Source organism: Nymphalis io, chromosome 17 (assembly GCF_905147045.1).
Source record: "Nymphalis io chromosome 17, ilAglIoxx1.1, whole genome shotgun sequence".
Lineage (NCBI taxonomy): Eukaryota > Metazoa > Arthropoda > Insecta > Lepidoptera > Nymphalidae > Nymphalis > Nymphalis io.
Window position 1 is genome coordinate 9,118,880 of NC_065904.1, and position 27,447 is coordinate 9,146,326.

At 31.7% G+C, this 27,447-nt stretch overlaps 2 protein-coding genes across 6 annotated transcripts in view; one reads left to right on the forward strand and one right to left on the reverse strand.

Moving 5' to 3' along the window:
* The window catches only part of LOC126774671 (probable beta-hexosaminidase fdl), a 95,045-nt gene extending 82,745 nt beyond the window's left edge, over positions 1 to 12,300 (forward strand). For all 4 annotated transcript variants that reach the window (XM_050496201.1, XM_050496204.1, XM_050496202.1 and 1 more), the window contains 2 exons: positions 7,011 to 7,208; positions 8,105 to 12,300. In XM_050496201.1, coding sequence (XP_050352158.1) covers positions 7,033 to 7,208; positions 8,105 to 9,833 — 1,905 coding nt within the window. In that variant the 5' untranslated portion in view covers positions 7,011 to 7,032 and the 3' untranslated portion in view covers positions 9,834 to 12,300. The remainder of the gene's footprint in view (positions 1 to 7,010; positions 7,209 to 8,104) is intronic.
* A 29-nt stretch (positions 12,301 to 12,329) lies between these two features.
* On the reverse strand, positions 12,330 to 27,422 carry LOC126774660 (putative leucine-rich repeat-containing protein DDB_G0290503). 2 transcript variants are annotated; one of them, XM_050496182.1, is made up of 21 exons: positions 27,221 to 27,422; positions 26,438 to 26,831; positions 25,455 to 25,640; positions 25,011 to 25,225; positions 24,194 to 24,422; positions 23,808 to 23,905; positions 22,234 to 23,623; positions 21,695 to 22,150; positions 20,181 to 21,581; positions 19,758 to 20,102; positions 19,013 to 19,342; positions 18,331 to 18,810; positions 17,859 to 18,239; positions 17,324 to 17,779; positions 17,140 to 17,219; positions 15,357 to 15,611; positions 14,825 to 14,915; positions 14,235 to 14,434; positions 13,743 to 13,856; positions 12,848 to 12,964; positions 12,330 to 12,452 (listed from the first exon to the last, which is right to left on the reverse strand). In XM_050496182.1, the coding sequence occupies exons 1-21, from the start codon at positions 27,254 to 27,256 to the stop codon at positions 12,405 to 12,407; spliced, it is 7,302 nt and encodes a 2,433-aa protein (XP_050352139.1). In that variant the 5' UTR covers positions 27,257 to 27,422; the 3' UTR covers positions 12,330 to 12,404. The 2 variants fall into 2 exon arrangements, with proteins under 2 accessions (XP_050352139.1, XP_050352138.1); XM_050496181.1 differs by having other exon boundaries at positions 16,045 to 17,219; positions 27,221 to 27,421.
* Positions 27,423 to 27,447: the final 25 nt, after the last annotated feature.

A 27,447-nucleotide genomic window follows, 5' to 3' on the forward strand; every position in this document is an offset into this window, starting at 1 on the left:
TTTTTATACCTATTCCTTCTTTGTCCAAGCAGTTCGCCTATGCAATTCTTTACCACTCCACTTAAGACGATCTCAAACTATTAATACATTTAAAATCCGACTCAAGGCGAATTATTTATCTTTATTATTATAATTATCAAAATTACATATTTTTTATATATTGTATATGTATGTTTATGTATATATTATTTATATGTATATGAAGTAAGTATAGTATATATATAAATTTGAGTTGATCAGTTCACTTCCTTACCGCTTTGTTTATTTCATGTCCTTCACCAAAAGGTTGTCTGGAAGAGATCGCTCTTTTAGCGATAAGACCGCCTTTTGTACGTAAATAGTTTTCGTTTTTTTACTTTTGTGTTTAAAATTTTTCTGTAACTCTTTTGGTGTACAATAAAGTATAGTCTATTCTATTCTATAAAAATTTGGAAATAAGAATATAATGATGGTTGCCTGGAAGAGATTGCTATGTAGCGATAAAGTTTCCAAAGTTGTATGCTACTTTTAATTAGGGCACTAGTCCATTTTTTGTAACTTTTTTATTCGAAATATGCATATTCATAATCCTAAATTTTCAATAACGATTATGGTCAAATTTAGACCTCTGAGCAAACACTATTTTATATTATGTAAATGGTTTGTCTGCATCAAAATTGAATATTGATATATTAATATTGTTGTATAAACCATTGTAGATAGTACAATAGAAAGGTTTTCCTAACGTAAAATAATTCTACAATTCGATTAAAGAGTAGTATCACCTGCCAGTATCGTTGAAGACACCTGATCGATGACAATGAATTATTTAGAAGTTGGCCTACAGTCGTTCGACCATGTCTAAGAAATTTATTTCGATGCTTATTCCCTAATCGCTACTGTATTAAAACATACCCATATATATTATTCATAGGTTTCCTTTGTATTTTTATTACGAAATTGTAAAAAGATGTTATAAAGGCAAAATGAACTGTACTTCAAACCAGCTGAATATTTAAAAAACGGTTTTCTTACTGTTTTATAATTGCGAAATTTACCATGTCTGTCTATCTGTTACGCTTTCACGGAACACAATTCTAAACAATCCATTCCACTCTACCAAACCATAATGAGATTAGGTATGACGCAAGCTTAAAGCCCAAAGAAGGATATAGCCTACTTATTTATGGCTAACGCCTGCACACTACGCGGTTCAAGCCGCGGGCGAAAACTAAGTATAAAATAATATTGAATATTAGTAGACATTCTGAAGAAGAGATACAAACCAACGACTCGCTACTCTGCTACTACTTTTAGTTTATTAATTCTTAAATTAATGTTACTAACAGTGTAGATTTATTATTTCACGTTGCAGTTAATATAGTGTCGTTTTGCGCGTAATTCTCTTAACATGTGGCGATTCCCCAGAGACTGAGGCATATGACGCGCTCACACGTCACACATACCACGTCATCGGTCACTGTAGCTGTTCGTTCTGGTATATAAATATTTTATAAGATACGATCGTTTTATACAAAGAAGTATCCATTACTTTATCATTAATAAATGTATAAAACGGACCAATTTAAAACACATTATCGTTTATATTTTTGTTATACAATTCACAAAAGTAATATTCGTTGAAGGTGCTATGCCAGAATCCTTCATACAAGTGACAACAAAAACTATGCGAAGTTTTAATCAATCTTATGTATACGTAGATGGTACAGCAATGCATAGAATACTTGTGGTAGGGCTTTGTGCAAGCCTGTCCCACCACTTCTTACAGCGCCAATGTTTATAAATCAGTGATAACCATTTACAATGAGGAGGCCCATTTGCGAGTCTGTCTATTACAAATAAATAAAATAAAAATAAACAAACATGCATTTTTTTTACCAGTACCTTAGGCCTTACTGAATTAAAACCATGTGCCTTATTTTGATAATGTATATCTTAAATGAGGCATACGGTCCATTCTTTATAAAATTACTTTCAAAATTTAATAACTCAAGTGAAAAGAATGAGAGCCCAATTTCATATAAGTAACAGGATTAAAGTAGATGAAAATGTTGTGTGGCTTGACCCGGATAAATGTCCTCAATATTGCATTTGGGGTAGTGCACTTCATAGTTACGAAACTTCAGTGACGCGTTCTGCATACTTTATGTACTCCTAGTAACTTTACAAAAAGGAAAGTCCATTGTTATCTTAAAAATTATTGAATACTAGCTACCCGTCAAGGCTTCTCACAGGTAGAATAAGGGTATGTACAAAACGTTTATATTGAAAGACAACTACTATACTATACACACACAAAAACTTGTTTTGGGACAGGACGTGCGCAGAAAACTTCACCAAAGTTTCATCATAATCGGATGAATAGTTTAGGAACGCATAGAACAACATGCAAACATTCTTATTATCATTATTTATTTATTAAGAAGATAATAAAATATAGCTTTAAATACAGGTAAAAAGATAGCTTTTCTTAAGAAAAAAAAAACAAGTAAAGAAAAACAGAAATTTTATTATATGTACATATTGACTCGCACGGCCGCACTCTACGATCTGACGATAATCTAATTCTTAAAATTCCTTCTCACTCTTCTTCTTTTTATACCTATTCCTTCTTTGTCCAAGCAGTTCGCCTATGCAATTCTTTACCACTCCACTTAAGACGATCTCAAACTATTAATACATTTAAAATCCGACTCAAGGCGAATTATTTATCTTTATTATTATAATTATCAAAATTACATATTTTTTATATATTGTATATGTATGTTTATGTATATATTATTTATATGTATATGAAGTAAGTATAGTATATATATAAATTTGAGTTGATCAGTTCACTTCCTTACCGCTTTGTTTATTTCATGTCCTTCACCAAAAGGTTGTCTGGAAGAGATCGCTCTTTTAGCGATAAGACCGCCTTTTGTACGTAAATAGTTTTCGTTTTTTTACTTTTGTGTTTAAAATTTTTCTGTAACTCTTTTGGTGTACAATAAAGTATAGTCTATTCTATTCTATAAAAATTTGGAAATAAGAATATAATGATGGTTGCCTGGAAGAGATTGCTATGTAGCGATAAAGTTTCCAAAGTTGTATGCTACTTTTAATTAGGGCACTAGTCCATTTTTTGTAACTTTTTTATTCGAAATATGCATATTCATAATCCTAAATTTTCAATAACGATTATGGTCAAATTTAGACCTCTGAGCAAACACTATTTTATATTATGTAAATGGTTTGTCTGCATCAAAATTGAATATTGATATATTAATATTGTTGTATAAACCATTGTAGATAGTACAATAGAAAGGTTTTCCTAACGTAAAATAATTCTACAATTCGATTAAAGAGTAGTATCACCTGCCAGTATCGTTGAAGACACCTGATCGATGACAATGAATTATTTAGAAGTTGGCCTACAGTCGTTCGACCATGTCTAAGAAATTTATTTCGATGCTTATTCCCTAATCGCTACTGTATTAAAACATACCCATATATATTATTCATAGGTTTCCTTTGTATTTTTATTACGAAATTGTAAAAAGATGTTATAAAGGCAAAATGAACTGTACTTCAAACCAGCTGAATATTTAAAAAACGGTTTTCTTACTGTTTTATAATTGCGAAATTTACCATGTCTGTCTATCTGTTACGCTTTCACGGAACACAATTCTAAACAATCCATTCCACTCTACCAAACCATAATGAGATTAGGTATGACGCAAGCTTAAAGCCCAAAGAAGGATATAGCCTACTTATTTATGGCTAACGCCTGCACACTACGCGGTTCAAGCCGCGGGCGAAAACTAAGTATAAAATAATATTGAATATTAGTAGACATTCTGAAGAAGAGATACAAACCAACGACTCGCTACTCTGCTACTACTTTTAGTTTATTAATTCTTAAATTAATGTTACTAACAGTGTAGATTTATTATTTCACGTTGCAGTTAATATAGTGTCGTTTTGCGCGTAATTCTCTTAACATGTGGCGATTCCCCAGAGACTGAGGCATATGACGCGCTCACACGTCACACATACCACGTCATCGGTCACTGTAGCTGTTCGTTCTGGTATATAAATATTTTATAAGATACGATCGTTTTATACAAAGAAGTATCCATTACTTTATCATTAATAAATGTATAAAACGGACCAATTTAAAACACATTATCGTTTATATTTTTGTTATACAATTCACAAAAGTAATATTCGTTGAAGGTGCTATGCCAGAATCCTTCATACAAGTGACAACAAAAACTATGCGAAGTTTTAATCAATCTTATGTATACGTAGATGGTACAGCAATGCATAGAATACTTGTGGTAGGGCTTTGTGCAAGCCTGTCCCACCACTTCTTACAGCGCCAATGTTTATAAATCAGTGATAACCATTTACAATGAGGAGGCCCATTTGCGAGTCTGTCTATTACAAATAAATAAAATAAAAATAAACAAACATGCATTTTTTTTACCAGTACCTTAGGCCTTACTGAATTAAAACCATGTGCCTTATTTTGATAATGTATATCTTAAATGAGGCATACGGTCCATTCTTTATAAAATTACTTTCAAAATTTAATAACTCAAGTGAAAAGAATGAGAGCCCAATTTCATATAAGTAACAGGATTAAAGTAGATGAAAATGTTGTGTGGCTTGACCCGGATAAATGTCCTCAATATTGCATTTGGGGTAGTGCACTTCATAGTTACGAAACTTCAGTGACGCGTTCTGCATACTTTATGTACTCCTAGTAACTTTACAAAAAGGAAAGTCCATTGTTATCTTAAAAATTATTGAATACTAGCTACCCGTCAAGGCTTCTCACAGGTAGAATAAGGGTATGTACAAAACGTTTATATTGAAAGACAACTACTATACTATACACACACAAAAACTTGTTTTGGGACAGGACGTGCGCAGAAAACTTCACCAAAGTTTCATCATAATCGGATGAATAGTTTAGGAACGCATAGAACAACATGCAAACATTCTTATTATCATTATTTATTTATTAAGAAGATAATAAAATATAGCTTTAAATACAGGTAAAAAGATAGCTTTTCTTAAGAAAAAAAAAACAAGTAAAGAAAAACAGAAATTTTATTATATGTACATATTACGTCAGCTATAAATTTTTTGTAAGCGTTGACCTTCAGATTTTATTACTAAGTTCAGTATTACCTACACCAAGCTGTGTGACGCGTGGCATTAGCATCGAAAAAAATTTTAATATGTAACACGTGACTCTTTGAAGATGAAGATTGCGAGTTCAAACCGTAGCAAGCTTTCATGTGCATAATTTGTGTTTATCTCATGCTCGAATGTGAAGGAAAACATCGAGAGGAAATCGCATTTGTCCGATGAAATTCAACTACTTGTGTATTCACCAACCCACATTGAAGAAGCGTAATGGATATAGCTCTAAGCTCTGTGAGCTGACCATTTAATTTTCTTAACTTTTTAACAATTTTCAATTCAAATAAGTATAAATTTTATGATATTGAACTTGAACCGTATAAGAGCAACTTCTAAAACTTCGATAAACCTTTATGAAATATGAGTAGCATTTCAAAGTTTCCTAATAGTAAAAAAATAAGAATATATCAGAAAAAATTAAATCCCCTTCATAAAAAGTTTAACAAAAGCGCACATCTCGTTGCTCAATATTTTGAATTGCGTTGTCGGTATGAATGAATAAGTGAAAATAATGAGTCGTCCCTGAATACAAAGTAATTATATTAAATTGCCTCACGTAAGTTCAGACTTCAGGAGCAGACTTCTGGAATAATTTGTTAAAAAAACTATTTTTTTAATGTGAAGTTGAAGCCCCTTAGAACATAGCAAGGTTTTTAAATTAACTGAAAATACTTAAAATCAAAAAGCATTTATATACAAATTACGTTTTTTCTGTACATAAAATGTAAAATATTTTCTATGACTATCAAATAATGTCAAAAGCCTATACGTAATATGGTTATTAGTGTATCGTTTAACTGGTCAGTCATGCAATCGTGGAATGTTTTTATATCAAAGTTTAAAAATACATAAGATACACAGGTTTATAAATCAAAAGGTGCAATACACAGCCGAGTGACCTAAATGCCTCAACATCTAGGGCGCCTTTTAGCTCGTCTGTCTGCAGAAATAGACACGCCGATATCTTTTATCACCAATGCCAATTTTAGTCGTCTTTTACGGATTTTCTTAGAAAACGTTTACTATTCTGGAGTAATATTACGATATCTTAAAACCAGTCTTTTCGTTTTGTTTATACTTAATTTAGAATTATCGTTATCGACTTTCTCTCGTCTTTGTGGAATATACAAAGTGTCTGTGTTTTTACAACCCACTTAGTGATTCTGTTCTTAATATACGTATTTCCTAAAAAATAATAAAGGAAAAATGTAATAAAAAAATTGTCTACTCATCATTTCACGCAGCGTTTTTTATATTTATATGATTTAGTTTTTGGAACTAATTACGATTATTGTATTAGTAAGATAAGCGCTTTTTATCGCGCATAGATGATTGATGTGTAATCATATATTATAATTAATCTAGCCGCGACTATATGACTGCGTGAAATTCGTTTTGTGGAAAAAATATTTTTTCTATTACATTGCAAGCGATGTGACGATTGGAATATTTTATTCCTTACTTTTGAATATCACACAATTTTCATGTCTCACTGGATCTAAATCAGGATCTTATCTATCTTATCTTAGATCTTAACCATGTCATTTACAAAGACAAAAAAGTATCTTGCATCTTAATTCAGGTTATATAAACTATGTATTGCTATGCTCTAAATCTATTCAACCGTTTTTGCGTGAGTAACAACAACATACAAACTTTCACATTTACATTATCAGTAGGATATTTAATAAAGTCGATGGTCGTTAGTGCAGGAATATATAACATACTTTTAACTCAAGTAAACATAAAAATTGTAATAACGAAAATAAATTGCGAACTATAAAATGAGTGCCTTGTGTGTTGAAATGTTTCAGGTGAATAACCGTCACTAGCGAGATGAAATCTTGGGGCGAAGCGCTATGGCGGAGTGCTTCTGCAAACTTCTCGCGTGTGGGTCGGCTACGGCGAGCGCTTCTGCTTCTTGCAGCTGCCGCTTGCACTGCAGCAGCTGTCCTTTACTGGCGACAACAAACTGATGACTCTGCGCATCGACCATTGCAATCTATGTTTGCGTAAGTATTTCTATAATCTAACTGTTGAAAATGTAATATAAATTTTATCTTTAAGAAACTTTTGTGCCTTAATTGATTTGGGTGCGGTTCACTAATGTTTTGGGGCAAACTTCCCTTAAAATTTAGTGTTTATTTTATTTAAATCGGTTTATAAATAAAAAGTTGTGTCAATTTAAAGGATCATGTTGGACATTTATTCGACAATAGCTGTTCAGTTGAATTAGCTGAAACTTTAGCTACCTATAAATGATAGTCTATAAAATGATGATGATTCAAAGTTTATAGGAACAAAACAAGGTTAAAAAATGGACATTTCCAGAGACTTAAATTCATCTAATGTAAGTTTAGCTCAGATCTATATGATCAATCATATTAAATAGGGTTTAGCTTATGATGGACATACGTCGGTTAAACGTGCCCACGCGTATATGTAGTGTGTCGACTGCCGCCGTGTTTCCTATAGCATTGAGTTATATGCAGCGAACGTAGGTATGTCGAAGAAGCACGGCGCTCCCTGGTAACAGGAACCTGGTAAACCTCTATCTGTATTCGTTTGTAATATATTTTGTTAGGGTAGTGGCTATTTTAAACAAAACTGTACTGTAAATAGTACGGATTAAAAAAAATATAACAAATTATGTAATACACATATTTTTTTGTTTTTCTATACTATACGTTTAACTAGCTATTGCCCGCGTTACTCCATACAACATACTGAAACATTATAAGTCTGCTCTTAGTGATTTCTTTAATTTGCACGCAGGTAAAACCGCGGGCACAGTTAGTTATATATACACACACATTTAAAGATTTTACATTTATGGTCAATTTATTGAATTAAAGTATATATGTGTATTTTTATGAATCTCTGTTTATTTAACAAATATATGTTGCAGGGGTGTGGAGCCGCAATGGTCATGGATTTGCCGGAACGATCGCTGCGAAAGACTTTTGGCATCAGAAACAAATATACTTCAGTCTCTTCCAACTTGCAATATGCTCTGCGCTTCCACACAACTTTGGCCACAGCCTACAGGTCCCGTTAGCTTGGCAACTGCCGCAATCCGCGTACGTTCTAGCGGATTATCTCTCCAAGTAATAGCCTCTCCCTCACGGGAAGTAAAGGAACACCTAAACGACGCTTTTATGTTGATGCGCGATGACTTAAAATCACTCGAAAAGTCCGCCGCCATAGAGAACAGACGGTCTGACTCAGCGACACGTGACGTGCTTGTCCGAGTCACCGTTAATGGAACCGGTGATCCACGTATGAGACAGGATACAGACGAAAGTTACAAACTAAGTCTTCGACCAGCTGGAAAATCTCTAGTCGTCGACATAACTGCACACTCTTTTTGCGGTGCTCGACATGGCTTCGAAACTTTGTCACAATTGATTTGGTTAGATCCTTACGCTGGCTCACTCTTAATTCTGGAAGCAGCTACTATAGATGACGCCCCTAAATTTCGGTATCGTGGCCTTCTTCTCGATACAGCACGAAATTATTTTCCTGTTAGTGATATACTGCGTACAATTGATGCAATGGGCGCTAGTAAAATGAACACCTTTCACTGGCATGTTAGTGATTCTCAATCATTTCCTTTGAGATTACAAAGCGCTCCACAATTAGCGCAGCATGGAGCGTATGGTCCTGGAGCAGTGTACACGACTGACGACGTGCGAGCTATCGTGAGGAAAGCTAGACTACGTGGAATACGTGTTTTAATAGAAGTAGACGCGCCGGCGCATGTCGGGCGAGCTTGGACCTGGGGCCCAGGTGCAGGATTAGGTCACTTGGCTCATTGCGTTGAACTTGAACCGTGGAGCACGTACTGCGGCGAACCTCCTTGTGGACAGTTGAACCCGCGAAATCCCCACGTTTACTCACTACTAGAGCTTATATACACAGAAATTATCCAACTTACCGGCGTTGATGATATTTTCCACCTAGGAGGGGACGAAGTTTCAGAACGCTGTTGGGCACAACATTTTAATGATACAGATCCAATGGAGTTATGGTTCGAATTTACACGACGAGCAATGCTTGCCCTGGAACAAGCTAATGGAGGGAAAGCACCTGATTTAACTTTTCTCTGGTCTTCACGTTTAACCCATACGCCATACCTCGAACGCTTGGATAAAAAACGATATGGAGTCCAAGTGTGGGGCTCTTCACGATGGCCGGAATCTCGAGCCGTACTAGACGCAGGGTATCGTGCAGTTTTATCGCATGTTGATGCTTGGTACTTAGACTGTGGATTTGGTTCCTGGCGGGACAGTTCTGATGGGCACTGCGGACCGTATCGTTCATGGCAACAAATCTACGAACACAGACCATGGATAGAAGAAATGCCGTCAGTTGCCACAGGAGTTGAGCCTTGGAGAGTTGAAGGTGGAGCAGCATGTCAATGGACAGAACAGCTAGGTTCTGGAGGCTTAGACGCCAGAGTTTGGCCAAGAACCGCAGCACTGGCAGAGCGATTATGGTCCGACCGTGTTGAAGGTGCCACGGCAGATGTTTATCTGAGGCTCGATACGCAACGCTCACGGTTAGTATCCAAAGGGATACATGCAGCTCCTTTATGGCCTCGCTGGTGTTCTCACAATCCTCACGCCTGCCTTTAGCAGTCGGCCATAGATGTACTTACATAAATTCGGTTGACGAGCACCGTATTTATGTAACGTAAGCTATCTCAACAGAACTCCCTATTGAGATATTTATATAGCTTCAAACTGTTTGGTAGTGATTGATGAAATTATTATCTTATTTATAGTGTTAGATCGATGAAGTTTGGTGTACATAATAATCATGAAATCGTATTAGTATAATATACGTTTAGTTTATAAAATTGTACAGCGCTTTATTATACTTAGCAGAAACTTAATAACTCGTATAGATATTTATAGTGTAAGTGAAATGTACTTGTTATAATACTAAAATGAAATACGTTTAAGTTATATAACATAGTTATTATTTAAATGTAGATAGGATGTATTTGACTGCCAATTTAGTCACAATTTAATTGCAATCGCCTCCGACTAGGAGTTAAGAAACGTGTCATAAAAGACACGACATTAGTTAAATGAACACAAATAGAATATAGGAATAATTTGTTAAACATTTGGTTTATATGATTAAGGTAAACTAACATATTACATGCATATCTTAATTAAACAAAAATATGATATACTATGAAACTGTTACTCGGTAATGTAATATGTACCAAGGGATTATATTTACTGATTACCCTCTTAATATAACATTACTATATATATCTAGATAATTTAATCTGACAGCAGTAAAGTGGGTACTATAGGTGAGGATTGTTTTACAATCCTTTAAATGGGATTTTTCTAGGTTATAATAACACCGCCATTATTGAAACCCGAGATTTTTTCCAACTTATTGTTGACTATTTAATAAAACAGAGCTGAAATATATGTTATATTATCTTGTATTAGATTTAAGTAATAAAGATCACATAATAACCAACAATTAATAAATATATAATTTCTAATTGTAATATAGTTGATACTACACAGTTATATACCCAATACTGTTTTAGTACAAAACTTTATAGCATTTGTAATTAAAATATTTGCAAATAACTAAATGAGAGATGGTTATTAGACTTGTTAAATAAATTATTATTTTAGTATTCATAGTTATTTTAAATGTAATTATAATATAATTTTAAACGTTAGAAACATGACAAAATAATTATTAAATTTCCCTAGGGCATTGTAGTTTCTTTACTCATATTTTGAATGTCGTTAATTTATAAATATTTAATGTAACATATTTACGGCGAGTAGCAGCTTCAACTAAACACAGAAATTTAAACACATCACATTTTAACGCTTTAAATAAGATGTTTTTGTCTGTTATGGAATTATGTTTTATCTACAATTAATTTCATTACAGCTAGTGCAAAATATAAAAACTCGAAAATCATTTAATTTTTACGTGATGCTAATTGAATTGTCGACGTAGGTATATAATATTTACATAAATAAAACTAAAAAAAAAACAGTTAACTATGTCAAGTTTAATTTGTTTAGTAATCTTTTATTCATATTTTGTACAAATTTTAATGAAGCTCAAAACTACTAGCTTCTAAAGACAATCGTTACTAAACGAAGACATTACACTTCTTTATATTAGAATACCTATATACATGTAATTTAGATGTTCTTTTTATCAAATATTGCTATTATTGACAGTGACATGAAATATTTTGTTCAGTTAACGGTGTCGATAAAGTTAAGTCCTTTGATATTATCAGAAATCATATACGTTGTACTATTAGCGTGACATTTATTTAATAATACTAATATATAAAGTAGATTGTGTTTAATATTATATTATATATTTCTCGAACTTTTTTCGATTTGTCAATTACGGTTTAGCTCTCAATTCTACAACGCAATTGTAATGATGGACTCTACTATAAATAAACTGAAATTATAATAATGTCAATAAAATTTTAATTTTACTATTATAGGGTAATCACTTGTTAACGCAAACGTACTATATTTTTAGGGCTGATTATTCAATCGTCTGTAAATTTTATTACAAAAATAACGGTTTGACAATATTTCTATACAAAAACTGTCAAAACGTCAAACTCATTCTTTAGCCATTCCTTATGTACGTGACATGGCAGATAGAATATTTTATGCCTACTATATATTATAACTACCGTAGAAAGAAACAAAAAAGGAGAAAATCAACATGGAATTGAAAAATCAGCCCTTATACTAACGATATTTCATTTAAAATTTCATAAAAATTTACATCACCAAAAAATTTTTGGTTATTATGAACTTGTCGGAATTCATTTTATATTTTGAAATGATCATAATATTGTTCGTAGTCCTCTTTAACTCTTTAATACTCAGTTAAACTTTAATCACATTTAGAGTATGTTCGGATGAAATCCTTTTTTTTTTTTGTAAATGGCTTTATAATATTTATTCATATTGTATCATGTTAATATTAAACTGGCACAATTTTGTACATTTTGTAAGTAATGTTTGGTGCTATAGTGATTTTGTGGTGTACTTCTATGAAATAAATAAGCTGAAATTATTTTGGAATTTTATTTAAATAAAACGCTTTTAATCTTTAAAATAATAAATTAATAAAATGTATTAATCGAAAAATATCATAAAACAAAACAGGATGAGTTGTATTCATTTCTTTCTAAAAATGTTACTTAATCGTCGGCTGCGAGGTGTGCCCTGAAAAACAAAAACATTTATGTTACAATTTAATTAGAACTAAACATTAAAAATAATTTCACATTTACTATATTAATTTGTATTCATATAAATTTAATATTTTTTTACGATAGCGTAATAAAATATGTATATCAACTAAGTAGTTAATATTTTTTTTTATATACTAGGAAGACGGGCGATCATATGGGCCACCTGATGGTAAGTGGTCACCAAACGCCCTTAGACATTGGCATTGTAAAAAATATCAACCATCGCTTACATAGCCAATGCGCCACCAACCTTGGCGTTATAACTATAACGTTAGAATTATAACCTTGTTATAATTCTCTATTACAAATTTAAATTGACCCGTAAAGAGAAATACAGCTGACACAATTATAAATATAAAAACTCACTTCTGTTGTATCATTTTTAGAGGAACGAAATAGTGATCGAATTCGTGATGGCGTGCTCGTCTTGCGGGAAGCTGAAGGGTCCACGTCCACTCGAAGCGACTGTCGAAGTTCAGAATCCTTAAACGTAAATATGAAAATATAGTGTAATTTGGTCATTTATAATATACTGGCCGTATGCTTGCTTTCCCATTGAACTATTCGAAATATCCGATATTTCTCAAATTAGTTTTTAGGCGAGAAATTAGTTTCCGTATAAACAAAGACAAGTTTTTATCTACAAAAATGACCCATTTCCCAAACATTTTTTTCCTACGTCTAACCCCCTAAGGAGTAAATTGCCATAAAATAAATATTTATCAATTACAATCAATATGACCTGCTGTTGATATTTGAATATAGAATTAAATGTACCTTACTAAAATTGGATCTCAGTTGACCCTATTGACTTACTTTTGATGCTTTTTTAAATATAAGATTATATCAGCGTATTATATACGTGCACCTCTTACGATAATATGAGTCTCTTTATATCTGGAATGTTCTTGGTATTTGTATCTAAACTGATTTGACTTAAACGACTAACCGGTTCCATACAAATTCAAACATACAATAAAAGGTCACTTGGTTGGCACTGTCAAAAATCAACCATCAGTTCGAAAAGTAATACCTTGGTGTTGAGGAGGTTTATGTCATGATATTTTTATTTGAAATGACCTGGAGGCGATTGTTACATTCCCAAGGTACTATAATCTAAAAAGTATTGAATTATAAATTGTCTCGCTATACTTATACTTATTCACTATATAACTTTTAAGGTTAAGATATTTTTTTAATAATTTACCTAAATTATTGTCTGATCTTATTAAAATACAAAACACGCATGATTTTCACTTACAGTTGCAGAAAGTCTCCCCGCTTGTTTGCTGGGTGTCGGTGGGCCGGGTTTCTTGTATACCGTGATGCCAACTTCCTTCCTTTGCTTTCCTCCCAGCGACATATTACCCGTACACTAAAAGTACACAAAACAACAATACTTGTAATTAAATCTATTGAATAGTTAAATAAACGAAATATTCGTCTAAACCAAGAACTATTGTTGATACGAAAACTGCTATGGTAACGAAAATATGTCGATACGACTTTTTAGTTATAGACAAACTTCATAGAGCAAATTTATTTAATTTTAATTTTATGAGTGTCATAATTATAAATTATTTTGTTTATTATAAAATTTACTTTTTCATGTATTCAATAAAATCAAAACATTTTTATGTAAGTAATGTATATGATATTTAAACAATATAGGGAACTAGTGTGGTTTTCATTCCATTATCACGAATGGCTAGTTACCGATTAACGAGGACGTTGTATGTGAGTGCGGGCTCACCTTGATGTCGTCCTCGTGCACGGCGGGCGCGAACTGCGTCTCGGCGGGGTAGGAGCTCTTGAGGTGCGGCGGGCACAGCGAGTTCCGCCAGCGCAGCTCGGACAGGCGGCGCGGCTCGTGCGGCGTGCGCAGCTCGCGCAGGCAGCGGTTGTCGAACACCTCGCCCTCCTCGTCCGACATCTGCAGCGCGCGCGCCTCCGCTGCGCACACACGCATCGTTACACACTTCGTCACCAAGCCGGTACTTACACTGGCTCACTCATCGAACCGTACGGTTTGACGGTAGAATATGAAATGAGTATGTACCTACCCAGATGGAATTGCACAAAGCCGAACCACCAATTAAGCTACAACAACAATAATCCTGGAATCCTCCAATACCGAAATGGGAAGTGCGAGCTTTGCATAGCCAGCAAAAAAAAAAGCAACAGTCTTTAATAAATTTACATTTGTGTAATAAAACGTAGAAAAAATATATTTATTTACCTAAAATTCGGAAATAGAAACCTTAAAGAAACTAAAATCTTATTATAACATCACACATTGACTATGTATTCGTATTAAAATAATATTATTGCTATCCAACTTACATTTAGGGTTATTCTTAGAAACGGGCAAGGATCGTAACGAGTGCGTGTCGGAGGGACGAGACGGTTCCTCCGGCTGAGAGGCGAGACCGGACTGGAAAAAAATATATTATTTCCACATCAGTACCTATATATATATAATATAGAATATATTATAATAATAGGATGAAAACTAACGACGTTTATTCCCAGAGTTTCCACATCATAAACTAAAAAATACATACGAATATATAACGCTTACCAACACAATAGAAAGTATTTTAGAGTATGAAGCAACATTTTAATTTTTAGTTATTTCTGATCAAAATAACTACTAAAATTATTCCTAAATCGCTAAGCACTAAGTAAATTTTAATAAATTAAGCATAACTGGACTTAAAATTCGATTAACACTCACGTGTTGTTACCACGGGGCCATCTTAGCTACATTACAAGTACATTAGTTAATCAGTTTAAAATATATTTCAATGCATTACAAGGCGAAGCTAAGGATCCACAAGGTCTGTTTTTCTAGCTTAATATTTTTTATACATACCGAGTGTACGTGCTGTAATGACATCAGAGAACCATATTTCTGCTTCTTTCTCAACCAATCAGCTTCGTCCTTCTTCACTAGGAACTTCTCACCGACATTCCAAAGGTCCGTCGTTAGACTTTTGATGTGTTCCTCATACGCTCTACTCGACTCGCGCAACTTGTGATGGGCTTTCTGCAGTTCTAATTCAAGGGACTCCACTTCCTCTCTATGTTTCTCCTTAAACAATGCTATCTGCTCGTGACAGAGTTGTTTCTGAAAATAGAAGATTACGATTAAATTTTACTTATTACAAAATCTTTACGATTGTTCGTTACAAATATTTATTGTATATCCCTAAAGGCATGCTGTCAAATAAAACAAACGGCTAAGATGCAAAATAAACCATGCACATGCTTATATAGAAATTCTAGTTACCTTTTCGAATTGTCGTAAGGCATAAATTCAAAAACATACTAAGCTACATTATGCTTTAATGAACACTCGATAATTAAAACAAGATAAATAAAACAAAAGCATCCATTAAAACATACTTTATTATATAAATAAGACTTCACAAGTCATCACAGCGAGTAAGCAACACCGAGTCAAAAAATGAAAATATCATTCACCAATAGTCCATTTGCAAGTAGAACCACCACACCACCTGATAGGCTAGTATCAAGAACAGTATGGGGAGGATACTGACCATTTTCGCCTTCATCCTGTTGAGTTTGTCCTCGTATTCCGCACGGACCTCCATCACCGTTACGGATTGGGGATCTTTGGCACCCTCTCCCTTCTGCGCTCGGGCAATTTCTTCTAAAAGCTTCTGGAATGAATTCTGTAACTCGTCCAACTGGACTTCCAAACTCGCGTTCTGGAAGCTCCCGGAGGCGAGGGACACACGGTCTGCGTCACTTGTGAACGCCTGTTTGATTTTTTCCGAGGATATAGTCCTCGAGATGCAGCGCTCGATCCACCTCTCTAGATTCAACGCACATTCGGATAAATCTTGCATCACCGCGGCGTATCCTCTTTCCAACTTACACATCGTGGCGTCCGTTATATGGCCGTCGAGACTCAATATCTCTCGCCTGACCGTCCGCTGTATAGATATAACTCTGCTCAGTTTTTGAGTGTACAATTCCCTCACTGAGTTAAATGTCTTTATGCTGACGGACAATTCCGTTAGGAACTTCCTCATGTTTATTATTTCTGACTCGTTAATCCTGTTAACATCGCTCAGTCTATCCCTTTCTTTTTGCAATATGATCTGTTTCTCCGAACAGCGCCGTATATGCCTCTCGGTAGTTTCCAAGAAGTTCTCCAAGTCTTCCATCGTGATAGTACCTGCATTTAAGCTCCGTCTGATGTCATTATCAGTGTTCGAATTGCCGAAGTTCGTCAACTCCTTAAGTACTGTATTCGACTTGATTTCCGCTATTCTCTTCAATATTATCGCTTGATATTTGGCGGACACCTTAATAATTTGACTAGCTCTGTTTTCAGTGACACTCATTTTGGTCACTTGCTTTTTGAGCTCGGCTATTTCTTCATTCTTTTGGTGAACAATTTTTTTGAGCTGATTCGATAGTTGCTGACAGTTTTCTTTGCTCATTTCCAAGTCCTTGGAAACGTCTAGAAGTTTGTTTTCAGATTCAGCTATCAATGATTTTAAATAGGTGATATCACTTTGAAGGGTTGTAATGGTCCGGTTTTTGTCATGAATGATTTTTTCTAAGTCAGATATGGTTTTATAGCTTTCTATGGACGAATGTGTGTCTGGTGAAGTGTTATCTACCTGTAGGTGAAGGTCGCGGTGATTTGTGTCAGCTTGTCCAGAATATTTGGGACATGACTTATCTTGACTTACAACGGCAACTAAAAGAAAAAATATATAAAATGTTTAGTTTACATAAGATATGTTTAAAAATAATTCTTGAGATCTGATGATCTCAATTATATTTAAATACAAGATAACTTACAAGTCTCAATTTGCCCCATCGCTTTACACAGTTCTTCGTTTTCTTTCCGTAATGTTTTAATGATGCCCTCCTGCTGGTTTCTTTCATTTAACTTGTTTGTAATAATTTTAATGTCTGCTTCCCTTATTTTCACTTGGGTTTTCAAATCATCTACGGAACCTTGTAATTGTTTTAATTGTTCATTTAAATTGTTTATTAAAGCATCCTTCTCTTCTTTGATTTCAGTTATAATTTTGTCTCTCTGAGTCACTTCCTCAGAAGCTTTAGTGGTTAATGTTTTTATTTCTTCTTGAAGAATAAGTATTTCTTTTTGACGATTTTCTAGTTCAGTTTCTGCTTTTCCTTGATATTCCTCTAAAATAGAACATTTGTTTGCGAGATTTATTTTTTCTTTTATATTGTCTTCATTTTGTTGTGTCATTTGTGAATGCAGACATTCTTCTAATTTTAAAATTTCTGTAATTAAATATTTGTATTAATAAATATTAATAGTAATATATTATATTAATAAAATTATAATATATCCTATAAGTACCTAAATTTTTCTCTTTAATTACTTGAAGGAGTTCCATATTTTCATTCTTTAATTCTGTACACACTTCATTCTGTTTGATAACACGTTTTTCTAAATCTGCCTTTAATTCAGTAATTTCATTAACATATTTACTTTTGTCTGATTCTATAACTTCTTTTTCTTCAACTATTTTCTTTATCTGTTCTTCAAGATTGTGTACTTTCATTTCCATTTCATTGGTTTCTTTTGATTTGTTTTCAAGTAAAACTTCCAATTCATTTGCATGTTTACATTGCTTTCCCAAATCCTCGTCTATTTTTTTTAATTTGCTTTCATATTCAACTTCAATGCTGTCTTTTTTAATTTTCCATTCATTGCCTTTTTCTTCTAAGAAAACAATATCTGAAATAAAATAAAATAAATTTAAAAGGATAAATGCATTAAGAATATTTTTTTTTACATATTTTCTTGTTTATATATTTATTTATTTTACCTTCTTTATATTTCTCTAACTTTTCAATCAAATCTTTATTTTCGTCTTTCATTGTATCTATTATACAAGTTTTCTCTAGAACACCTTGCTCTAGTGATGTAACTTTATTATTAAGAGTTTCGATTTGAGATTCAAAATCTTCTTCTATTATTTCCTTTTCTTTACGCACATCACTTAAATCTTTAAATACTGCATCAAATGCTGTCTTCGCTTTCAGTTCATTTTCTCTTAGTTCAGTTTCAAATTTAGTTTTTTCAGAATCGATTATGGCTTTCAGTGTTATTATTTCCCTTTCTAAAGCTTCATTTGATTTAACATGTTCAGATATAATATTATTAAGACTACTTTTCTGGTCTTCCATAACAGATTCAGTAACTGTGATCATATTTTTAAGTACAAGTCTTTCAGATTCGAATTCCGATATGAGTTTGTCTTGATTCTGCTTTTGAATTATTAAATCATTTTCCAAAGATGTTAGAGCTACAATAAAAAAAAAAAATATCCTAATAAAATATCCTAATAATGATTACATTTTATAACATAAAGTGTAAATTCTTATTTTATTTTCAATTAAAAATTTTAGTTGATAAAAAAATCGGAAAATCGACCAAATTAATCAAGTAACTGAGCATAAAGAAATATGTTTGTGGATGCATTATGGCTATTATTTTACTACAGTTACCTATATTTCTGTCTTCAATAGTATGTTGTAATCTTTCCTTTTCAACCCTCATAACTTCCAATTCTGTTGTTTTCTCTTTCAAGTAATTGGTTAGCTTCGATATCATCATATTCAAGTTATCTATCTGATTTTCATACGTCTCCTTCAGCTTATCCGTCAAATTCTCGTTATCAACAAGTTTGTCTTTCAGGGAATGAACTTTGACATCTAATTGAACTTTAAGATCATTTAGCTCGATATTGAGCGATTCGTTTTCCGACTGTAACTGTGTGATTTCTCTTACTTTTGACTCTATCTTTGTGTTATATGAGTCAATTTGTTTAGAGATCTCTGTAAACGTATCATTCTTAATTTTACCGATATGTAAATTCTAATAAATCTATTATAATTTTTGACAAATATTTAAATTGAATTATAATGAAATCTTGGATTAATTTTTAGTACCTTATATATAAATGTAATAAGTAATAAAACTGTAATATAGAATGGAGCTGGCGAACATTTTGCTACATGATTTATTCATGTATAAAATATAATGTATATAAATATAGTGATTAAAATATATAAATAGGAAAATATTTTTTGTGAGTGATGACTTTGTTTATATGCAAGCTCGGTCAAATGACAGCGCTAACATAGCGGCTGACGCAATTGTTAATGTTTTTTATAGTACAATAATAAAATATAAACCATACAATACCACAGAAACAATATTATTAAAAAAATTAACTAAAATTGCACTTACCTTTCTTAGATTCGTCAAAAAGTTTTTGAAGGTCCCGAATCTGATCCTCCAATTGTGCAATACGTTTCTCCTTGTTTTCGGCGAGTTCTGACACATTTTTAACAAATGAATCTTTTTCTTTCAAAATATTTTCCATGTCTTTCTTCATTGCTATCTCCGAGGTTAAATCAGAAATGATACTTAGAAGGACGTCACAACACGCATCAGTCTGAATATTTTGTTTTTCAAAATTTTCTAACTTTTGTAGAACATCTAAGCATATTCCATCCTTTTTAATATTATCTAATATCTTGTTAAACCCACAATTAAGAATATTGTTAATTTGCTTATTACTTTCTTCTAGAGCTGAAATAAAATATTTAAAAAATATATAAATTATCCTCTAAAGAAATCAAAATATATGTTTAAGTAAAAAACACATACTTTTGTAGTCAGATTTCATTGAATTAATATCAATATTAAGTACATTTATTTCTTCTTGCTTGTCGTTAATTTCTGCAGTAAGTGTTTCATTAACTTTTTGCATTTTGTCTCTTAAACCATCGCACATTATCTTCAATGATTCTTTTTCTTGTTCAAGTATTGCTTGGTTATTAGTTAAAAGTTCTATAGTATTTTTCTGATCTAGCAACTCTCTTTTTGAATCTTTCAAATTAGAGATAAGATTTTCATATTCATTTGATATTTTTCCTATTTCTTGTTTTAAGTTGTTAATTTCATCATTCAAACTTATACTTAAACATTTTTCGGTTTCATATTTGTTGGTATAAATATCGATGTCACTTGTTAAGATATGAATTTTTTCTTGTAAATCAAATTTAATTCTTGTTACGTCATTTAATTTAGTTTCTAAATCTGCCTTCAGTTCGCTAATATTTTGTTTTTCCTGTTCTGCCAATTCTTTAGAATGTCTTTCTTCCACAAGCTGTTGAGTGAGACAATCTTTTGCTTGTGCTAACAAATTATTTTCTTCTCTTAATTCTTCTAACTGTTGGTCTATTTTCCTTTTCTCTGCTAGTAAAGCTTCTTTCCCTTCGTCTGCAATTTTTAAAATGGACCTTTCTTCCATAATTTGTTGCACTAAAATAGCTTTTTCATTTAATAAACTTTCTCTTTCCGATACTACATTTTTGTATTCAGATTCGACATTTGTTACTTTTCTTAATAATTCTTCGTTTACTTTAATTAAACTTTGTTTTTCAGTTTCAAGAGCATCTCTTTCAGCTTTTTCAATGGTAAGATTTTCCTTCAAAAGATCATTTGTGTGTGCACTTTCAGAACATGTTTGTCTCAGTAAATTAATTTCTAGAGTTAATTTATCTTTGTCATCTGTTAAAATGTTAATTTTTGAATTCAAAGTGTCCAACAATAGTTCTTTTTCTTGCAAGCTAGCTTCTGATTGGTGTATTTTTTCAGTTAAATCTTTAATTTGAGAGTTCTTTGTGTTAACTTGTTCCTGCATATTGCTTTTAAACTTTTCTATCACTAATTTTTCATTCTCATGGTCCTTCATTAAATGTTCTAGACTTTCTGCTTTGTTTTGTAATTCCCTTTCAAGGTTCTCTATAATTAGATCTTTTTCTTTAACCATTATTTCATAAGTGCTGTTATCTTCTTCTATTGTATAATGTAACTGATTCTTTTCTTTTTGTAAAGCCTCAACTACTTGCAAGTTGTTATCCATAACCTTTTTTAATTCTTCTTTAGACTCTGCAATCAAACATTCTAATTTTTGAACTTTTAAACTTAACTCCTTATTTTGTATATTTTTCTCGTTGATTTCTTCTAATAATTCATTTGATTTACACCTCAGACTCTCTATTTCTGAAATAAATATAAAAAAACTTAATAACGAGAATAAATGAAGAACTCTCTGAAAAAATCCAGTGTTAATTTCAATATTAAATTTTTTAAATTAAAGTTATATGTAATATTACCTTCAGTTTTATCTCTAATATTTTTGGATAAAATTTCAACTTCCTCCTTCAGTTTATCTAACTCTTCAATTTTCTTGAGTATATCATCATTTAATTGAGCGCTAGTATTGTTTAATGTCGCACATTTATTCAAATATTCATTTTCGATTCTATTTTTATAAGCATTTATGTGATCTAGCTGCTGCATCAAAATTGTTTTTTCACTTTCAATGATCAATGTTTTTTCACGTTCACTTTGTAGCAATGCTTGTAGTTTTTCCAAGTCCAATTTTAGTAATTCTATTTGTAATTCTTTACTTTCGACACAATTTTTAGATTTTGTTCTGAATTCTTTTATAGATACTTCCATTTCATTTAATTTTGTCATAAGTGTAGTAGTTTGAATGTCAAAGTTCTTTTGCAGGATGTCATATGCTTGATCTTTCTCTATTATATTTTCTTCAAGTCCCTTTATAACTGAAAATTGAATATATAGATTAATATAAATATTGAATATAAGATAAAATTATTATTAAGTAAGTCACAATACAATTACTTACTACTTTTTTTTTCATCGGCTAAATTAGATAACTGGTCAAACTTAGTCTGCAATATCACAATACTATTTTCCTTGTCATGAATATTTTTTAATAAATCTTGTTTTTCTGTAAGTATCATATCTAATTCATGTTTTATATTATCTTTTTCTGCTATTGTAGATAATAAAGTATCGTTTGTGGAATCAATAATTGCTTCTTTTTTGCGAAAATCTTCATCAAATTCTTCTTTTTGTTTCGTCAAGAGTTCTTTAGATTGCTGTATAGCAGACTCTTTTTCACATACGTTTTCATTAAGTTGTTTAATAATTGTTTTTAATTTTTCGCACTCCTCTTTTTGCTTTTCATTAAATTCTTTTTGTTCAATTAAATCTTTATCAAGTTTTATATTTGCTGATTTCATTGTTGTTAATTCTTTTTTTAATTTACTTATATCATCCGATAAAGTCTGCCTTTCATCTTCAATGCTAATTTTGTAATCAATCTCATTTTGCAATTGATTTTTCAAGGCATCAACTGTTGCATTAATTTCGTCTAGGCTGTACTGTAATTTTTTCTTTTCTTCGTCAAATATAACTCCTTGATATTCGATTTCCTTCTCTAATTGTTCAATTTTAGTTTTTCGATTATTCATTTCAATATTTAATTTTTCATTGCATTCTTCTAAATGTTTGCTTTCTCTATTAGATTTTGATAAACAAGACCTAACATGATGTATATCCTTATTTAAAGTCTCATTGAACATAACATATTGTTGCAATTGTTCCTTTAGATTTGAAACTTCGCCAACCTTTTCTTGTAAGTTATTTTCAAATTCTTGGATTTGAGCACTCAAGTTTTTAACCTCAATGAGATACTTGTTTGACAATTCTTTTTCATTTCTTAGATCACCTTGTAGTTCCTCAATCTTTTCACCCTTTTCAAAGATTTTATTCTGTAACTCTACCAATTCATTATTTCTATTTGAAACCTTTTCCTTTAACTTCATCATTTGTTTTTCGTATTCATCCCGCATTTTAAACTTAGAGGTTTTTTCTGTATCTATTTCTGTTTTAAGATCTTTAATGACGTTGTCGAATTTTGTTATTTCGTCAGATAAGCTTTGCAGAAGCGACAATTTCTCCTCCTGTAATATTTGAATTTCCTTCATTTTTGAATCAATTATTCTCCTTGAATTTTCACCCGTATCTCTTAACCTCTGCTCCAATTCGTTGACCTCATTATTTAACTTTGTGACCTCGTTATCATAATGAGATTTTAATGCATTCCTTTCTTCTATTTCCTCATTAATACGATGTTTTAAATTAAAGATGTCAGTATCTTTTTCGCTTATAATTTGAGTAAAACTTTGACATTCTTCTTCAGATTTCTTTTTTAAATCATTTAATTGATCCTATAACCAATATTAAAATAACGATAAAAGCCTAATTAACGCATTTTTAAAACTGAAATATTATACACATAATGGAACAAGTAATTAGTATTTTTCTGATAAGTATCTTTATCTACTAAGTATTTAAACTTCAATATAAATGTAATTTTTCGAAAATATATAATTAATATTGTTTGGTAAGTACCTGTAACATCTCCATCTGTTGTTTAAGGAGCACTATTTTAGCGCGCTCCTCACTAAGCTGGACCTCGATAACATTTGCGCAAGCCTCACTACATATAGCTATATTAAAAAATTAAACAACGAATTTTCAATAATTTTACATAAATACCATTGAAAATAGAAATCTTTCATGTACCTAATTATGAAAAAAAATAAGTATAATTTAAACTTAAGACCACATGTTTACCAATAATAGGAGATACTTTTGAGATACAACATAAGTTGGCTGATCCATTCATGGTATCACTTCTCTTTTTTCACCATAACTTGAGTGAATGACTAAATTTAAATAATAAATATTCAGTTTTTTCTTGTATATACATAAGATATGGATAATTTGTAACTTACATGAATTATGTGGCAAAGATTGCACACTTGTGTCAACATCATCACATTCCAGCTGACTGGTATCAAAACCATTGAGACGGTTGTGCTGTCTCAGTTCCGTGACCAACTCACGTAATGAATGTACTTGTCTACGCTCTGTGTCCAACTCTTCGACCAGTTGCAAAGCGCGGTTAGACTCTTGCTGACTTATAGTGTACCATTTATCTCTCTCGCTCTTCAGTTCATCCAACTGACAGTAAAGAGAAAGACAATAATTAAAATAAATTCTGCCTATAATAGTTTGAGACATGTAGCTCTTTTTTATAATGTAGTAGATATAAATCACTATTTTAGTAAACAAAATGTGTTCTATATTAGCTGAACGCTGCTGTTTTACTTGTGTTAAATTTGGATGCCTGTTGTTTTAAAGATATATAAATAACACAGTATAACCAAGTGTTTTAGTTGTAGTTAAGATATTTTAAATTTATTTTTTCTCAAAAAAGTACTATCTAATCTAAAATGAAATTTCAAGCCGATGGTAGTCAGAAATTAGCATGTATAAATGCAAGCTCACCAGCTGCAACTTGCAACAATAGCGAGGATTTAAGAATTTTAATATGAGTTACCAAAGTAATACCAGTAAGGACTAAAACCACCAATAAACTAGGAAGCTACTTTTGTTGCTAATGATTAAGTGTTTTGGTAGATTATAATAGGTCTAATAATTAGGTATTAAATATGCACATTTCTTTTTTTATATTTAAAATATTAAAGCGGTTTATTCAATGTACTCATAAAAAAAGAATGTCAGAAAAAATCATATCAATATGGTTACCTTATTTTTAAATGTATCTCTCTCATATTGCACATCCTCCAACTGTTCCTGAACATTCACCAACCTCTGTTCAGTTTGCTCCAACTGCTTAAGTAACTTGGCTGTATTGTTGCTTGAAGTCTCTTCATCTTTAGTTTCAATCTCTTGTCCACAGCATGTAGATATCTTAGCCTTTAAGTTATTAATATCTTGCTTGTACTGCTCCTTGTCTTTTACTGTAAGTTAAATGTTAATCTTTGTTAAATATAACCACATTTGATGATCTGAATAATTATTTATCAAGTTAACCATGATAAGCCATAGTGCCAGTTTGAATATAAACCCTTGTCTATGGCTAACTTATTTTATAAAGAACTTGAGCTCAGTTATTGCATATTCACTAGCAATAGGAAGCAATATTAAAGTATGCAAGTGAAATAAATTTACAAAAAACAATTCACTCACAAAGCTTGTCCATTTTTAAATTAGTCCGAGTAAGTTCATCTTGAAGAAAGGTCCGATCAAAACGCTCAGCGTCCAGTGCAGCCTGTAGTCGTCTTACTTCACTATGTAATGAACGAAGGGCTGGGGGTGTTTCTGCCACTTTATTGTGATTCACTTCGGCAGCAGCAACATCCTGCCCGCAGGCTTCTAAAAATATTTTTTTAAAAACCTTAACCTATCAAAGTCTGACTCGATGCATTATGTAGAACAAAAATATTTGTTAATTAGAAACATTTTCCTATGCAATTATATATTATATTTTCATTATATATTATATTTATTTAATTATATTTCAGTATATATATATATAATACAGCTACATATTAAGTATAAATATTGTTTTCCTTTAATGTGGATAAACAAGAATATAACTTGTCTTTTAATGTCTTACTAATAAACATTGAACTGAAACAACTGAATATTTAAACAAAAATTCCTCTGTTTCTTAAACCTAATAATAAGTTCCCATCAAATAATTTCAGACACATGAAAATTTTATTCTATTTTATATTGTATAATTATAAATGTTGAATGTTTTACTGGTGGTAGGGCTTTGTGCAAGCTCGTCTGGGTAGGTACCACCCACTCATCAGATATTCTACCGCAAAACAGCAATACTTGATATTGTTGTGTTCCGGTTTGAAGGGTGAGTGAGCCAGTGTAATTACAGGCACAAGGGACATAAAATCTTAGTTCCCAAGGTTGGTGGCGCATTGGCTATAAGCGATGGTTGACATTTCTTAGAATGCCAATGTCTAAGGGCGTTTGGTGACCACTTACCATCAGGTGGCCCATATGCTCGTCCACCTTCCTATTCTATAAAAAAAAAAAAAAAAATGTATGAAGTACATAACATACTAGGTCAGCACTAATATCCATATATATTTCTTCATAAACTATTAAGCTGAAATATGTATATTTTTTATATAATACAAATAACTTACCTGTAATAGCTGCCAAAACATCTGAAGATGTGATTACAGGGCATTGCATTAAGCATTTACTAAATTTTAATATAGTTTCCTGATCAGCTGCACATAGCTTATTACACATAGCACTCTTTATGTTCACATCTTTTGAATTAACGCAAACGAAATATAAAAGCAAAGTGGCAGCTAAGTATATTTCTTCCTCTGTATGTGGTTTAACTTTCCCATTATCAAATCTAAAAGCTGGATATTTTTCAAGAATGAAATCTTCAATTGTAAGTGCATCCAGCAGTGAAGATTTTGACTCGTCTAAACTAAAATTTTCTCGTAAATGAGAAATGATATTTAGAAGAGAATCAACAGTTACTGAAAAATCTTTTTGAATATTGTTATCAAAGTAACAGTTAATCTGAAAGAAATAACACAATTGGCATTTAATTGTTTTAGATTAAACTTACTATATACCTGCATCTTACTTTTTAACAATTCTCATACTCAATATATAATTCTTTGCTTAAACACAAATAATTATAAAGTTAAATTTTCAGCAAGATATAATTTAAATTATAAGTTTTTAAATAATTTAATTGTTAATTTCATCATGACTGAAGCATTTCAAAATATCTATATTTGACCTCCCGTATTGCAAATATCGCACCTGGCGGTTGTGCGGACGGTTAAAAAAAATGCAAGACAAAGAAGCCATATGAATGAAATTATATTTACAAGCCATACAGTTTATTATAAAGTTTCATTGAATATCTAATTAAATAAGAGTAATATATTTTCGTTATTTACCCAGTTTGTAAGTAATATTTTCCATTTTCGTAACATTTTAAACTGTTAAAAATGATCCACCTTTTCACATGAACACACTTTTTATTAATATTGATGCTATTGATATCATAATAAAACAAATTATAAATTAAAAATACTATAATACAATTCGGTTAGCGAACTAATGATTTGAATGTAATTGTTCCAACAGTTGTTGTCACTTCACCGTTGCGGTTTGAAATGTTTTT

Coding starts and splice junctions, on each gene's coding strand:
- LOC126774660 (XM_050496181.1), bottom strand. CDS start 27,256: ATGTTACGAAAATGGAAAATATTACTTACAAACTGG. Junction 18,811..19,012: donor TATTGAAGACAGAAATATAG/GTAACTGTAGTA, acceptor TTTTTATTGTAG/CTCTAACATCTTTGGAAAAT. Junction 14,435..14,824: donor TTCTAAGAATAACCCTAAAT/GTAAGTTGGATA, acceptor GTGTGTGCGCAG/CGGAGGCGCGCGCGCTGCAG.